At 38.9% G+C, this 17,157-nt stretch overlaps 2 protein-coding genes across 2 annotated transcripts in view; both read right to left on the bottom strand.

Moving 5' to 3' along the window:
* Nucleotides 1-258, bottom strand: part of LOC146469588 (uncharacterized) — a 2,429-nt gene extending 2,171 nt beyond the window's left edge. Inside the window, exon 1 of the mRNA XM_085123225.1 lies at nt 1-258. This exon is cut by the window's left edge and continues 2,171 nt beyond it. The gene's annotated coding sequence lies outside the window, so the exon portion shown is untranslated.
* Nucleotides 1-2,277, bottom strand: part of LOC146469586 (neuronal pentraxin-2-like) — a 9,163-nt gene extending 6,886 nt beyond the window's left edge. The window contains exons 1-2 of the mRNA XM_085123118.1: nt 1,991-2,277; nt 1,067-1,179 (exon numbers count right to left, since the gene is read on the bottom strand). Of these exons, the coding sequence (XP_084979244.1) occupies nt 1,067-1,179; nt 1,991-2,277 (400 nt within the window). The remainder of the gene's footprint in view (nt 1-1,066; nt 1,180-1,990) is intronic.
* Nucleotides 2,278-17,157: the final 14,880 nt, after the last annotated feature.

The raw sequence follows: 17,157 nt of genomic DNA on the forward strand, positions 1-17,157 counted from the left end.
TGTTCTTATTTATCTATCCTTTCCGGAAGTACACACCCCTTTGGTACATTACAAGTCCATTGTACTTATTTTAATTAACCGAGACTTATGCAATTAAATGTCGGTCACACCCTGTATTCATGACACGAACTGTTTACACATTCACCCACGTTACCGGATATTCCCACGATTCTTCCTAATTTGCCGCTTACTCCTTGTTACAATCAATCATTATTATTTCTATCTATCACCTAATTATGCAAGCATATGTTTCACAACATGCAGGTAATTTGCTTATATGATTAGTGTCCAGTGTATTCGCAAGATGCGAAGTCCTGAGACTTATAACATTTTTAATCTTCGCTTTAAACATCAGGTTAATGATCACATCACAAGAGTCGTTAAGGCCGCGGGTTATGAGACATTAATTAGAGCAAATTTTTTATGTCTTCGAAGCTTAACCTTAGAATATTAAGTTCAAGCGTAATGTCAAACTTTCGAAGGAGAAAAGAGACTGACAATTTTAATAAATAATAAACAAATGATTTAGGTAAATCGCTAAAATGCTGGGAAAAAATGACGATATTTCTGTGTGACGTTTCTCCTCAGTGTGAGTGCATGGTTATAAGTAACTTAATTCCCTTTACTGAAATCGCTCATCTTGTCGAGAAGCACCGTGAAAATATTGATGATTGCAATGATGAATAGGTTGTTATTAATGACGACAATGATCAAGAAAATTCCGATGATAGGCTAATAGTAAAGGTGTTATCGATGTTGTTGTTGATGATGAGTCTAATGATAACAAAGACATGGAATAACGCAATGATGATTATGGTCGTAGCGATAATTATAAGGATGTTATTGTTGTCGGTTGTTGATGATGAGCATATTGTTGTTGTTAGTTTTTTGTGATAGTGATGATAATAACAAGGAATAGTGCAATGATGGTGATGGTGATGTTAGCGATAGTGGTAAGGAAAATCATACTAATGTTGTCAATTACGAGCTGGGTCTAGCCTCTTTATACTCACTTCTATTTAAAGTGAGGCTCATTTATTTGCAAGTATATCATAAAGTAACTTACGAGCCGACACCGGCTGTGAAAATCTGCTTGCGCCATCCACATACACTTTGAATGCATCTCCCAGGATCACGCAAACATGGTGCCACTCATTATCGTTTATGGTCACTGTGGATCTGCAGATCGACATAAAAAAAAGTATAGCTAGTGTAATCTGGTAACTAAAGGAAAGATAGTCAGCTGGTACTGCTTTCCACAATTATTACAGACAGTTATCTTATCTTAACCATTTTCTTGGAAGAATTAGTTTTGTAACCTGGATTGACAGTTAGTTGAATGAGCGTTTGGTTTGAAGTAAAGACTAATTGATTGTTTCAGTATATACTGTGTGATGGCACGGACCTAGAGAACAAAAAAAGAATAAGAAGAAATACAAAAATAACCCCCTGCAGGTTATTTGTTGAAAAGTAGGTGGGAACAACTTAAGCTAATGACCATTTTTATTTCAAACATTCATATTGGGTTTAAAAGTCATGTTTCAAATAGGAGGAAGGTTGTTTTATCCGATTTCCAAACAGCAAGATTCATTCACATCCGTAGTTTCTGGACTGGGGAATTAACTTCATATTTTCCAAGCTCTATCACGGTGGTGGTTTCCTTTGTTTTCTCTTTATGAAAACTTTGTTACTTTCCTTAAGTATATCAGGTAACCATTTGCTCATTTGACTTAGTGTTTCCATGGTTACGACAGCTGTGGTACTTAAAATTTGGATTTGGGTCCAATCGGACGGTTTTTTTTAAGGTTTTGGTTAAATCTAAAAGCCCGAAAACGCCACCCTTAAGTACAAGTTAAGTACTACTTGAACGCGTCAAAAGTTGTACAAAAATGGCATAGACAAACAGACCTTTAGAGTATGGACCAATAAAGGAAGGCATAGTTTTAGGGGTCATATGACAAAAGCATTTGTAATGTACTAAAACGGTTACCGGTGTCTTTTGTTGTCCGCAATCACTCTTATCTTTCCGTTGTCGGCCATGTGCACTCGGAATTCATTGTTGTATTGACTGGTGGCATAACTGATGAAGCTCCCTTGATCTTCAGCGGCTCTTAGCCACAGGCAAGCTGTTAGGGCTGTCAGTGTCTTCCTGAACGTGCCATCGTCAATGTAGTCACTTGTCCCCTTTTTTGGAAAAAGGAAGCCGTACGATGGTTTTTCACAAGCTGCAGATAAAGGTGTTATGAAGTTTGAATCATAGAAGAAAAAAGGCACCATAATAATTATCCATAGAGAGCAGACTAATTACTACATAGGGCATACTGAACAATTAATTGATAATGCTGAGCTCTCAAGCTTTTATAAATGATTTCAAATAGTTGCCTCTAGAATAAAGGAAGTTACAGTACAAAGCAGGGGTTGGTTGAGTGGCTGTGGCAAATTCTGACATTTATATAAAGCACATTTTAAAGAGAGCGTAAGTTTGCTCATTGCTACGACTAAACCTGGTTTAGCACCAAGCAACAGACTTGGTCTGTTCCATCAGGGTAAACAGCGCCATTAAACCAAGAAGAAACGCGAATTTCAGGCCGGCCATGTCTGAGGAATACAAAAGATCAGGAAGACGGAGATTAAACCATACTTGTGTCCAAGCTCAGATGACAACAAACGCCTTGATAGGAGACCTCGCAATGCCGATCTTTTCAACTAGTTTAAAAGATATAGTACGGAGTAGTAGTTTGTTTTGTAAAGGAACAGCTCGGCGGAAAATTAGGTTTCCAATGGAAAGTAACACTAAAATTTAAAGTGCCTATGAAATGATTTTTATTGGATTTTCATGGACATTTTTACCATAGTTTGTCTCAACCTAAAGGGTTTTATAACAACGCGAATTCTCTTTTTTCAGTAGTTACTCTCAAAAGTGGATCGATTTACAGCGCACCGAAACAATTATAGTTTAGCGAGTGTTACCTAAGAAAGTTGACGTGGTGTTGAAGGGTTCATGAGCAACAAGAGAATTAAAAGAGATACCAGTGCCATTGCCGGTATTCTGGAACCATACGAGACTGCAAAAAAAAAAACCTTTACACATAATGTATGACCTTTGCATTTGTCTCTTCACAGAATATCAGTGCAAATTTGTATGTAAACATCAAGGATTTTGCTGCAAGATATGTTTACAGTGCGACTACTGTTACCGGGGTCCCTTAAACAAAACTAACCAATCAGATTACAGGATACGAACAGTGAATAATGCAAAACTTTGGAGTTTAAACTGTTGTTATCCTACCACTCGTGATTGGTTTAATCGGCTTTCCTTGAAATTCATTGTTCTTGTCCTGTAATCTAATTGGTCAGTTTTGTTTAAGTGACCCCGGCAACAGTAGTCGCACTGTAAGTTTGCCGTTCTCAACTCATTGTGTGCTTGAAGCGAACTTTGTCCAAAAATCAAACGTAATAATTTTGCCATACGCAAACTATCACTAGAAATACAAGGTATGCATCCTTACTACAAACCAGGCACTAAAACCGGCCACTACGAAGGACTAGTAGATTTTCCCGGTACTCTAAGTCGAGACAATAACTTTAAACCAATTTAAAATGTTCCAAGATTGACTTTCTCCTCAAAATATTCTCAGAACAATCCCTAAAAATACAGTTTGCAAAAGGCCAAACAAATGTTTTCAAAATACGTTAAAGATCGCTGGCCCATCTAAAACATTACCCCACTAAAAAAAGATGCGGATTTGAGCAAAGCAACACCCGCTTTATTAATACTCAAGACAGTTTCATAAAAATAATAAAAGCGGTATTGTAAACCGAGGAAGCCTCTGTTCTCTACTCGCGCTGTATCATTAGATTGTAGCTGAAACGTGGTATTTATCGGAGGATTGTAGATTTACCAAAGTAAATACTTTCATTGAAACGAAATCAAAACCATTAAAAGGAGATTGTTACAATTCTTTCATTTAAACGAAATCGAAACCATTCAAAGAAGATTGTAACAATTCTCTCTATTAGTTCTATTAAAATCTCTCCAAATATGAAAATACTTTTGAGCCTGGTTTCCCATTAGGTATAATTTTCGAAATCTATCCGGCTTAATTTTGTCCCGACAGCAGAAATGACCCAGGTTGGGCAATTCCGGAGCAATTCAAATTGGTGAAATGTTCCATATCATCAGTCCTTTTTTTAAGAAAAGCTATAGGAGCGCTTTCGAGATCAATCATTACTCCAGATAAGAAATACAACCTAGCTCAATCACTGCGGCCCTCATCCGCTGGCTAACAGACAGCAGCGGACTTCCGATAAACGTATTAAATTCTAACCGATATACATGTACTAAAGAAATACGCTTCATATCAGGGGATCCATTGACAAGGAACTTAACCATCACTGTATATGCTCAAGATATGGGGCAAGGAATAAAACTTTCACCCCACTCGAGGGGAATTTGACTTTGATTTTGTGACATTTGACACGAGTGCAAACTTCCCAGAGGAATCCACTCATTCGACTCGCAATTATGTTCGGTCTCAATGTCGTGGTCAGGAATATAATCTAAGGCCTCTAAATCGATTAAACACCCAGAATTTGAACTACTCCATGACATTTCTCCCTCGTAATAAATTAACAGGAGAAACGTGGAGTTTTTGCGTGGGTAGATGACCACCAACGAGGAAACAACCCGGTTTCCCGGCTAACGTCATCAATTTGCTAGGACCCAGACCTCTCACAGCGCGGTAGTGAACGAGAACATCGCAAATTTAAACGTCCAAAGCAACGTGAGGATTTTATGAATTTTCTTAACTTTTGTTTTAATCATCTCCAAGTCGGTCACATTTTGTCATTATGCAAACATAAATTTAGGATTAGGGGGACTTTAAACTGAAGCTGGTGACACCATCAGGTCCGACATGACAGTTTTTTTTAGTCCGTCCTTCAAACCAAATAACCAAATAAACATTGAGCCTGCAGCAGAATGATATGTTCCAAAAACAAAAATAACCCACATTGGAAATTCGAAATTCGCGCTTTTAAAAAGCTATAGGACCACTTTCTTTATCAAAAATTACTCCCCAGTTGGTTTAAACTGGAAGCTGGTAATACCAATAGGTCCGACATGACAGATTTCATTAGTCCTTTAAACCAAATTATCAGTCAGTCTGTAGCTGCATTACGTTTTATGTATTCAGTCCCAACACATATTCTACTATATTCTATATGCTATATTCTACTATTGTGATGATCTAGATTACGGATTATTGCATTGATTACTTAGGATAAAATAAAAGAACCTTTCAAGCTGTAGCACTCACGTTGAGTCGGTACAGACAACTCTTTTGAACAGATAATCTGCTAGATTAAACTAATAGCTTTGTTGCCGATCCGCGGTATAAAGTCATTGTGAAATTTATATTAGGTGGAGACAAATAAATCAATCAACCAATCAATCCAGTTTCAAGAATTGCCATAGTTAGCCGTACAGTTGAAAACAATATACTTAATGGGTGGTCGCCTATGGCATATTTGGAATTGGGCTGGTCATGTAGCGAGAAGAACAGATAACCGTTGGACAACCCGCATTACGTTCTGGACGCCTCGGGCACACACAAGGAACCGAGGAGGACCAAGGACGACTTACATAGTTTCTTAAAGCACTGTCACCGTGCCGCTCAAAACGTGGCCCAGGGGAGGTCAATGGGGAAGGCATACGTCTAACGACGGACATTAAGCGGCTGAAACTGACTGACTAACAGACAGTACAGGATGCGAAAGATAACGCGTTCTAATACATTTCATTGCAATTAAAGCGATAAGAAACAAAGAAAGCAATTTTAGAAAATACGGCGCGCACCTTCCTTCAAAGTACGCTGCTATAAAACAGTAACGGGGAAGGCGAAGAGGAGCCAAAAAAAGAAAAAAACCAGTGGTGTCTCATTCGCAATGGAACTTTTGCACACGCCTACAAACTCCCGATAATGAAAAACGCATCTTTGCCAAGTCTCGGCTCAACTCCCTCAGCACAAAACACAACAAAGGGCTTTTGTTTAGGGATGTGATGGACCATTTCTTGATACGCGACGACACAGACGAGTCGCCTTGAATGCTTCCATCCCTCCAGTAGCACCCGTATTCAACAACGAAACCTTTTGAAAACGTATATTAATCTAAGTAGCCCCATTAAGTTTCCTTAATACACTAGTTTTCCTTTGTTGTATTGTAAACCATTAAAGTTAGTTATATGTGTGAACGCACGCGATACTAGCTTTAGCGAATGCCAAGCCGTGGCTTACTGGGGCATGTTCAGTGTCCTATGGTATTTGATGCAACTGATTAAACCAGGCGATTAAGACTTAGGCAGGTGGATGGCAAAAAATAATTGCTGGGTTCAAATCCTGGTGTTTAAAATCAAGATCTAACTTATGAAAGAAATGTGATGGTATATTTCCAGCCTGGTGAATGAATGAGAATGATGATTATTCTAGAAAGTGACGCAGGCATACTCGGAAAAAAGAAATCCGAGTGCTCCTATCAGGAGTCGAACCTAAGACCTTCCGATTACTAGTTCGGATGCTCTACCACTGAGCTACAGGAGACTCGTGGGAGCTAAGGCCATTAAACTAGGTTCATGGGACACACATCCTGCATACTGCTAGGATTTGAATGTCAAACGTGTGGTATATGAAAGAAATGTGATGGTATATTTCCAGCCTGGTGAATGAATGAGAATGATGATTATTCTAGAAAGTGACGCAGGCATACTCGGAAAAAAGAAATCCGAGTGCTCCTATCAGGAGTCGAACCTAAGACCTTCCGATTACTAGTTCGGATGCTCTACCACTGAGCTACAGGAGACTCGTGGGAGCTAAGGCCATTAAACTAGGTTCATGGGACACACATCCTGCATACTGCTAGGATTTGAATGTCAAACGTGTGGTATATGAAAGAAATGTGATGGTATATTTCCAGCCTGGTGAATGAATGAGAATGATGATTATTCTAGAAAGTGACGCAGGCATACTCGGAAAAAAGAAATCGAAGAAAAAGATTTCTTTTTTCCGAGTATGCCTGCGTCACTTTCTAGAATAATCATCATTCTCATTCATTCACCAGGCTGGAAATATACCATCACATTTCTTTCATATACCACACGTTTGACATTCAAATCCTAGCAGTATGCAGGATGTGTGTCCCATGAACCTAGTTTAATGGCCTTAGCTCCCACGAGTCTCCTGTAGCTCAGTGGTAGAGCATCCGAACTAGTAATCGGAAGGTCTTAGGTTCGACTCCTGATAGGAGCACTCGGATTTCTTTTTTCCGAGTATGCCTGCGTCACTTTCTAGAATAATCATCATTCTCAAGATCTAACTTATTTATCGATTGTAGTATGTCGGGAGATTAGAATATCGTTTTTTCTTTGAAAAGACGTACGAACTTAAAACAGAATTAAAGAAATGGTTTTGCTTGCCAATAGCGAGAATAAGCTGGGTGAAGCGATTGGCCAATTTCAACTGATTTTGCGAGACAGTAGTACTACAAGAGACCTTAACATTTTCCATTCAGTGGGCAGTACTTTAAGGAATTTGAGTTGGAATTCCTCATATGGGGGTCAAGTCTCCAAGATCACTTTGTGATAGGCTCGACCCACCAAGATGTGAAAAAAAAAACCAGCTCGAATCAAAACGCGAATCTCGGTTACGTTGTGGTTGCTACTAGCGAATCGTCCTTTTTCCAATTATCCTCACACTTTTAAAATAAACATTGAAATGAAAGACGGGGTTGGATTCAGGAAGTTGTCATCACAGAGGGGGAACTTTGACAAATAACAGACGTACATGGCTCACAAAAATAGAAAAATTAAAAGTGGACACAAAGAAAATTCTTTAATACCTGTACCATCTCTCACAGATACCCGTATTTTCTAGAAAACAACACTACCCTTATCTGTTTTTCCAGCAATATCGTTTTAAAGAGGACAACATTCATTTTTTTTAAATAGTGGAGAACATGAAATGAGGCTGGAAGGCGTTCTCGGCCTTGTTTGATAAAATTGTTGATAGTGTCCGTATATCTAGTTATGACTGCACGCAGAGCACAAGCATAGGAGTTTCTGAGTAACTCTAGCGTCTTGAATGTTCTCCAAACTTCCTGCGTGCAACCTTAACTCAATATATACACAGCTTAAAGCATGAACCCCCTTTTTTATAACTTAGTGATATCAAAAGTAGTGCGCGGAGAGAAGGTTTTACTTGTAATTGATTGCAAAATTATGTCAATGCGATGAATTGCTGCTACACAAATCTCTGCTTGGCAAACGTTTTTAAAAACTAAGCGATGGAAACCCGAGTTTGTCTGATTTGTACACTTCATCTTATGAACGCACGGCCGTGCGTATGCTGAGAAATATACCATAATGACGTTGGTAGGAATTAGGGAATAACGGACGCTATATCGTAAGGGCATCAAAGAGACACAGTACAATTATAAAACATTTTAATTGTTTGTAAAATTGACTGATTCAAAGTAATTCCGTTCTAATGGGAAATTTCTGAATCCTCCCCCGGTTGTCTTTCATTTTATTGAATATTTTCAAAGCGTGGGGATAATTGGACAAAGGGCGATTGCAGCAACCACACTGAAACCGTCTTATTTGCAAAACTTGAGTATACGAGAACTTTGTCTCCTGCTCGTGATCAGTGGCAAAGTTATCACTTCAGGCGGATAGGCAAGCTCGCAAACCGGGTCGCTGACGAGCCACGAATACCCTCTCTTTTCCCAAGATCAGCACTGCTTCCCTATTACTATCGCTGCATTTTGATTAATGACAGCTCGTCACATGCGCCGATAGATTTGAGTTGCTTTCAGAAAGCAAAACAAAGTTCTCCTTGTCTCTGCTGGATCCACAACGAGTCTGTAATTTTTCATGCTAGGAACAACTGGATAGAATAGCAGGCATTTTTAAGTAATGTCGACTTTCCGGAATGTGCTAGGAGGGTTTTGACAAAACATTCAAATTGAAACACCTCTGGGTTTTAATTCAGCAAGAGTAAAATGAGCAACGGCGTCTTGATACGTTGATAAATAAAAACTGCGCGGCGGTCACAAAACGAAAGAAACCTCGCAAACCGGGTTGCTGACGAGCCAAGAATACCCGCTCTATTCCCAAGATCCGCTCTGCTTCGCTAATATCGCCGCATTCTGATAAGTGACAGCTCGCCAAATAAGTTGCTTTCAGAAGCAAAACAAAGCCGCCTCCTTGTCTCTGCTGGATCCACAATGAATCTGTAATTTTTCATGCAGGGAACAACTGGATGGAATAGCAGAAATTTTTAAGTAATGCCAACCTTTAAGAATGTGCTAGGAGGGCTTTGGCAATTATGTTCAAATAGAAACACCTCTGTGTTTTAATTGAATAAGACTGAAATGAACAACAGAGTCTTGACACGTTGATAACTAAACACTGCGTCACAAAACGTAAAGAAACCAGTTCACATATACTATAAGAGGAGACGAAACTTTTTCCCCAACTAATTCTTTGTTTTGGAGAGAATTTTTCACAACTGATCTTACTCATACAAACAAAAAAGTAACGCTTTAAAGTGAGTGTTGAATATTTACCTTAAAATGATCAACTGTCAGCACGCAAAACAAACACTGCTATAGCACATCATGGGAAAGAAAAATAGCTCGAGGTTTCATTTAAAATACCAATAACAAGATAGATCTTCTATAAAATATGGCTGAATGGCCAGAAATATTTACCTAGTGATTATTATTGTATTTCTAAAAGAGTCCGGATCAGAAATGTGTCTATCGGTCTGACGGCTTTATGTTAAGTTTCGATTGAAATCCATGAATATTGTGTGTTGTGTGTTGTGTGTTAGTGCGGATCAGAAATGTGTCTATCGGACCCTAAGCCAGGTCCCACTTTGGTGAAAATAGGCTTTAACTACATGTAAGTCACGTTTAATGAATTCTGAAGTTTAGGAGGAGGTATTTTGAAAAAATTGTAACTCATTCAAATTTCACAGAAAACAAAAGTTAAACATTTAAATTATTATTGACAAATGGAACTTCAATGTGTAAAATATTCAAGCTGTTTGAGCAAGCCGAGGAATGACGTTTTGACAACACCGGCGATGTACAGATAAATTGTAGAGTCCCCGAAGGTAAAATTGGGTAGTTTCGAGGTCACCTTGTAAACCGTCTCGCCAACAACGAAAAAAATCGTATTGAGTCAGTAAATGTGATATTTCTTTATGGGATATAATAATTGATGTCCATAGAAAAAAATCAGCGAAATCGGTGAAAAGTCGAAATTTGCCTTATCCGTTTTAACGCGGACAGCCTCTTAATTGTCAACTGAAGAACACGCTGAACGCACATCCCAAGTTATATTGTAAGTCAACAGACTCAGTCCTTTTATGAGTTAGTTATAAAGGGAAACGCTTTAATTCCTAATCTTAGAGAATTACAATCAGGGGACGGGTAGTTTATCAATAAACTCGTATAGATGATGATGACGGATCTAAGCTTCATGCAATATTGTCTTTCGTCCTAAAAAATATTCAACACACGGCCACATTTCTTCCACTTTTCATGCCTAGCTTCTTCTTGAGTATGAAAATATCTCGGCCTAATTACAAAAACAGTGTGTGCTGTGCCATGGCCAGACCAGTCTGCCTAATCTTCTATTGCTGTCTTTGTCGCTGGTATTTATCGACGCAAACTTTTGAAAACGCATACGTGTGAACGCACGCGATAAATTTATCAAATGTCCTTTGCTGACGATGCCTAATTAGTGATTTAAACTTTTGAATAAACTGATTTTACCAGGTAAAAGCAACGGCATGAAATAGCTGCTTTGTTTAAAGCCTACAAGGTGTTTTTAAAAAATCAGCAAGAGTCAGTGCCGGCTCGTACCACGAGAAACTAAAATGACTGAATACCCTGGCCAAAGTTTCCTCAAGTTTGGATTCAAACTTACGCACACAATAATAAGAATAATAATAACCAAATAACAAAAAAGTACGAAGTGATAACTTTGCTACTGATCACGACCAGGAGACAAAGTTCTCGTATACTCAAGTTTTGCAAATATGACGGTTTCAGTGTGGTTGCTGCAATCGCCTTTCAAGTGTCCAATTATCCTCACGCTTTGAAAATATCCAATAAAATGAAAGACAAGCGGGGAGGATTCAGAAATTTCCCATTAGAGCGGAATTACTTTGAACCAGTCAAGTTTACAAATGTTTTCATAGCTGTACTGTGTCTCTTAGATACCTTTACAATATAGCGTGCGTTATTCCCTAATTCCTACTGGCGTCATCATGGTATATTTCTCAGCATACGCACGGCCGTGCGTTTATAAGATGAAGTGTACAAATCAGACAAACTCGGGTTTCCATCGCTTAGTTTTTAAAAACGTTTGCCAAGCAGAGATTTGTGTAGCAGCAATTCATCGCATTGACATAATTTTGCAATCAATTACAAGTAAAACCTTCTCTCCGCGCACTACTTTTGATATCTATAAGTTATAAAAAAAGGGGGTTCATGCTTTAAACTGTGTAGATATTGAGTTGAGGTTGCACGCGGGAAGTTTGGAGAACATTCAAGAAGCTAGAGTTACTCAGAAACTCCTACGCTTGTGCTCTGCGTGCAGCCATAACTAGATATACGGACACTAATGGGTGGTCGCCTATGGCATATTTGGAATTGGGCTGGTCATGTAGCGAGAAGAACAGATAACCGTTGGACAACCCGCATTACGTTTTAGACGCCTCGGGGACACACAAGGAACCGAGGAGGACCAAGGACGACTTACATAGTTTCTTAAAGCACTGTCACCGTGTCGCTCAAAACGTGGCCCAGGGGAGGTCAATGGGGAAGGCATACGTCTAACGACGGACATTAAGCGGCTGAAACTGACTGACTAACAGACAGTACAGGATGCGAAAGATAACGCGTTCTAATACATTTCATTGCAATTAAAGCGATAAGAAACAAAGAAAGCAATTTTTGAAAATACGGCGCGCACCTTCCTTCAAAGTACGCTGCTATAAAACAGTAACGGGGAAGGCGAAGAGGAGCCAAAAAAAGAAAAAAACCAGTGGTGTCACATTCGCAATGGAACTTTTGCACACGCCTACAAACTCCCGATAATGAAAAACGCATCTTTGCCAAGTCTCGGCTCAATTCCCTCAGCACAAAACACAACAAAGGGCTTTTGTTTAGGGATGTGATGGACCATTTCTTGATACGCGACGACACAGACGAGTCGGCTTGAATGCTTCCATCCCTCCAGTAACACCCGTATTTAACAACGAAACCTTTTGAAAACGTATATTAATCTAAGTAGCCCCATTAAGTTTCCTAATACACTAGTTTTCCTTTGTTGTATTGTAAACCATTAAAGTTAGTTATATGTGTGAACGCACGCGATACTAGCTTTAGGAATTAATGCCAAGCCGTGGCTTACTGGGGCATGTTCAGTGTCCTATGGTATTTGATGCAACTGATTAAATCAGGCGATTAAGACTTAGGCAGGTAAATGGCAAAAAATAATTGCTGGGTTCAAATCCCGGTGTTTAAAATCAAGATCTAACTTATTTATCGATTGTAGTATGTCGAGAGATTAGAATATCGTTTTTTCTTTGAAAAGACGTACGAACTTAAAACAGAATTAAAGAAATGGTTTTGCTTGCCAATAGCGAGAATAAGCTTGGTGAAGCGATTGGCCAATTTCAACTGATTTTGCGAGACAGTAGTACTACAAGAGACCTTAACATTTTCCTTTCAGTGGGCACTACTTTAAGGAATTTGAGTTGGAATTCCTCATATGGGGGTCAAGTCTCCAAGATCACTTTGTGATAGTCTCGACCCACCAAGATGTGAAAAAAAAAAAAAAAAAAAAACAGCTCGAATCAAAAAGCGAATCTCGGCGAGACTCCTTTTATTAAACAGACTGTGCAATCGCCAGAGCTCTCATTGTTTCTGAAAATATATGGAGAGAACTTCCATTCCTAAGTATTCTCCACTCACCTTCACTCAGCAAAGTCAGCTTTTAGAAACAAACCGAAAGATACGCAAGGCCGAATTGATAACTTTGCTTCTGACCAACTGAGTAAAATCACGTTGAAAATTATAGTATAGCAATGGACACATGTCAAGTATGCTCACGTTTTGCAAATAACCGGTTACGTTGTGGTTGCTACTAGCGAATCGTCCTTTTTCCAACTATCCTCACACTTTTAAAATAAACATTGAAATGAAAGACAGGAAGTTGTCATCACAGAGGGGGAACTTTGACAAATAACAGACGTACATGGCTCACAAAAATAGAAAAATTAAAAGTGGACACAAAGAAAATTCTTTAATACCTGTACCATCTCTCACAGATACCCGTATTTTCTAGAAAACAACACTACCCTTATCTGTTTTTCCAGCAATATCGTTTTAAAGAGGACAACATTCATTTTTTTTTAAATAGTGGAGAACATGAAATGAGACTGGAAGGCGTTCTCGGCCTTGTTTGATAAAATTGTTGATAGTGTCCGTATATCTAGTTATGACTGCACGCAGAGCACAAGCATAGGAGTTTCTGAGTAACTCTAGCTTCTTGAATGTTCTCCAAACTTCCCGCGTGCAACCTTAACCCAATATATACACAGCTTAAAGCATGAACCCCCTTTTTTATAACTTAGTGATAACAAAAGTAGTGCGCGGAGAGCAGGTTTTACTTGTAATTGATTGCAAAATTATGTCAATGCGATGAATTGCTGCTACACAAATGTCTGCTTGGCAAACGTTTTTAAAAACTAAGCGATGGAAGCCTGAGTTTGTCTGATTTGTACACTTCATCTTATGAACGCACGGCCGTGCGTATGCTGAGAAATATACCATAATGACGTTGGTAGGAATTAGGGAATAATGGACGCTATATCGTAAAGGTATCTAAGAGACACAGTAAAGCTATAAAAAGATTTTAATCGTTTGTAAACTTGACTGGTTCAAAGTAATTCCGTTCTAATGGGAAATTTCTGAATTCTCCCCCGGTTGTCTTTCATTTTATTGGATATTTTCAAAGCGTGGGGATAATTGGACAAAGGGCGATTGCAGCAACCACACTGAAACCGTCTTATTTGCAAAACTTGAGTATACGAGAACTTTGTCTCCTGGTCGTGATCAGTAGCAAAGTTATCACTTCAAGCAGATAGGCAAGCTCGCAAACCGGGTCGCTGACGAGCCACGAATACCCGCTCTTTTCATAAGATCAGCACTGCTTCCTTATTAATATCCGCCGCATTTTGATTAATGACAGCTCGTCACATGCGCCGATAGATTTGAGTTGCTTTCAGAAAGCAAAACAAAGTTCTCCTTGTCTCTGCTGGATCCAAAACGAGTCTGTAATTTTTCATGCTAGGAACAACTGGATAGAATAGCAGACATTTTTAAGTAATGTCGACTTTCCGGAATGTGCTAGGAGGGTTTTGACAAAACATTCAAATTGAAACACCTCTGGGTTTTAATTCAGTAAGACTGAAATGGGCAACCGCGTCTTGATACGTTGATAAATAAAAACCGCGCGGCGGTCACAAAACGAAAGAAACCTCGCAAACCGGGTCGCTGACGAGCCAAGAATACCCGCTCTATTCCTAAGCTCCGCTCTGCTTTGCTAATATCGCCGCATTCTGATAAGTGACAGCTCGCCAAATAAGTTGCTTTCAGAAGCAAAACAAAGCCGCCTCCTTGTCTCTGCTGGATCCACAATGAATCTGTATCTGTAATTTTTCATGCAGGGATCAACTGGATGGAATAGCAGAAATTCTTAAATAATGCCAACCTTTAAGAATGTGCTAGGAGGGCTTTGACAATTATATTCAAATAGAAACACCTCTCTGTTTTAATTGAATAAGACTGAAATGAACAACAGAGTCTTGACACGTTGATAACTAAACACTGTGTCACCAAACGTAAAGAAACCAGTTCACATATACTATAAGAGGGAGAAAGAAACTTTTTTCCCAACTAATTCTTTGTTTTAGAGAGAATTTTTTACTACCGATCTTACTCATACAAACAAGAAAGGTAACGCTTTAAAGTGAGTGTTGAATATTTACCTTAAAATGATCAACTGTCAGCACGCAAAACAAACACTGCTATAGCACATCGTGGGAAAGAAAAATAGCTCGAGGTTTCATTTAAAATACCAGTAACAAGATCGATCTTCTCTAAAATATGGCTGAATGGCCAGAAATATTTACCTAGTGATTATTATTGTATTTCTAAAAGAGTCCGGATCAGAAATGTGTCTATCGGTCTGACGGCTTTATGTTAAGTTTCGATTGAAATCCATGAACATTGTGTGTTGTGTGTTAGCGTGGATCAGAAATGTGTCTATCGGACCCTAAGCCAGGTCCCACTTTGGTGAAAATAGGCTTTAACTACATGTATGGCACGTTTAATGAATTCTGAAGTTTAGGAGGAGGTATTTTGGAAAAATTGTAACTCAGTCAAAATTTCACAGAAAACAAAAGTTAAACATTTAAATTATTATTGACAAATGGAACTTCAATGTGTAAAATATTGAAGCTGTTTGAGCAAGCCGAGGAATGACGTTTTGACAACACCGGCGATGTACAGATAGATTGTAGAGTCCCCGAAGGTAAAATTGGGTAGTTTTGAGGTCACCTTGTAAACCGTCTCGCCAACAACGAAAAAAATCGCATTGGGTTAGTAAATGTGATATTTCTTTATGGGATATAATAATTAATGTTCATAGGAAAAAATCAGCGATATCGGTGGAAAGTCGAAATTTGCCTTATCCGTTTTAACGCGGACAGCCTCTTAATTGTCAACTGAAGAACACGCTGAACGCACACCCCAAGTTGTATTGTAACTTAACAGACTCAGTCCTTTTATCAGTTAGTTATAACTGAAGGGAAACGCTTTAATTCCTAGTCTTAGAGAATTACAATCAGGGGACGGGTAGTTTATCAATAAACTCGTATAGATGATGATGACGGATCTCAGCTTCATGCAATATCGTCCTTCGTCCTAAAAAAAATTCAGCACGCGGCCACATTTCTCCCACCTTTCATGCCTAGCTTCTTCTTGAGTATAAAAATATCTCGGCCTAATTACAAAAACAGTGTGTGCTGTGCCATGGCCAGACCAGTCTGCCTAATCTTCTATTGCTGTCTTTGTCGCTGGTATTTATCGACGCAAACTTTTGAAAACGCATACGTGTGAACGCATGCGATAAATTTATCAAATGTCCTTTGCTGACGATGCCTTATTGGCGATTTAAACTTTTGAATAAACTGATTTTACCAGGAAAAGTAACGGCATGAAATAGTTGTGTTGTTTAAAGCCTACTGACAAGGTGTTTAAAATCAACAAGAGTCAGTGCCCGCTCGTACCACGAGAAACTAAAATGACTGAATACCCTGGCCAAAGTTTCCTCAAGTTTGGATTCAAACTTACGCACACAATAATAAGAATAATAATAACCAAATAACAAAAAAGTACGAAGTGATAACTTTGCTACGGATCACGAGCAGGAGACAAAGTTCTCGTATACTCAAGTTTTGCAAATAAGACGGTTTCAGTGTGGTTTTTTGCAATCGCCTTTCAAGTGTCCAATTATCCTCACGCTTTGAAAATATCCAATAAAATGAAAGACAAGCGGGAAGGATTCAGAAATTTCCCATTAGAGCGGAATTACTTTCAACCAGTCAAGTTTACAAACGATTAAAATGTTTTCATCGCTGGACTGTGTCTCTTAGATACCTTTACAATATAGCGTGCGTTATTCCCTAATTCCTACTGGCGTCATCATGGTATATTTCTCAGCATACGCACGGCCGTGCGTTCATAAGATGAAGTGTACAAATCAGACAAACTCGGGTTTCCATCGCTTAGTTTTTAAAAACGTTTGCCAAGCAGAGATTTGTGTAGCAGTAATTCTTCCCATTCACAGAATTTTGCAATCAATCACAAGTAAAACCTGCTCTCCGCGCACTACTTTTGTTATCACTAAGTTATAAAAAAAAGGGGGTTCATGCTTTAAGCTGTGTATATATTGAGTTGGGGTTGCACGCGGGAAGTTTGGAGAACATTCAAGAAGCTAAATTACTCAGAAACTCCTACGCT

This window comes from Pavona decussata, unplaced genomic scaffold, assembly GCF_977016875.1.
Source record: "Pavona decussata unplaced genomic scaffold, jaPavDecu1.1 SCAFFOLD_122, whole genome shotgun sequence".
Taxonomy (NCBI): domain Eukaryota; kingdom Metazoa; phylum Cnidaria; class Anthozoa; order Scleractinia; family Agariciidae; genus Pavona; species Pavona decussata.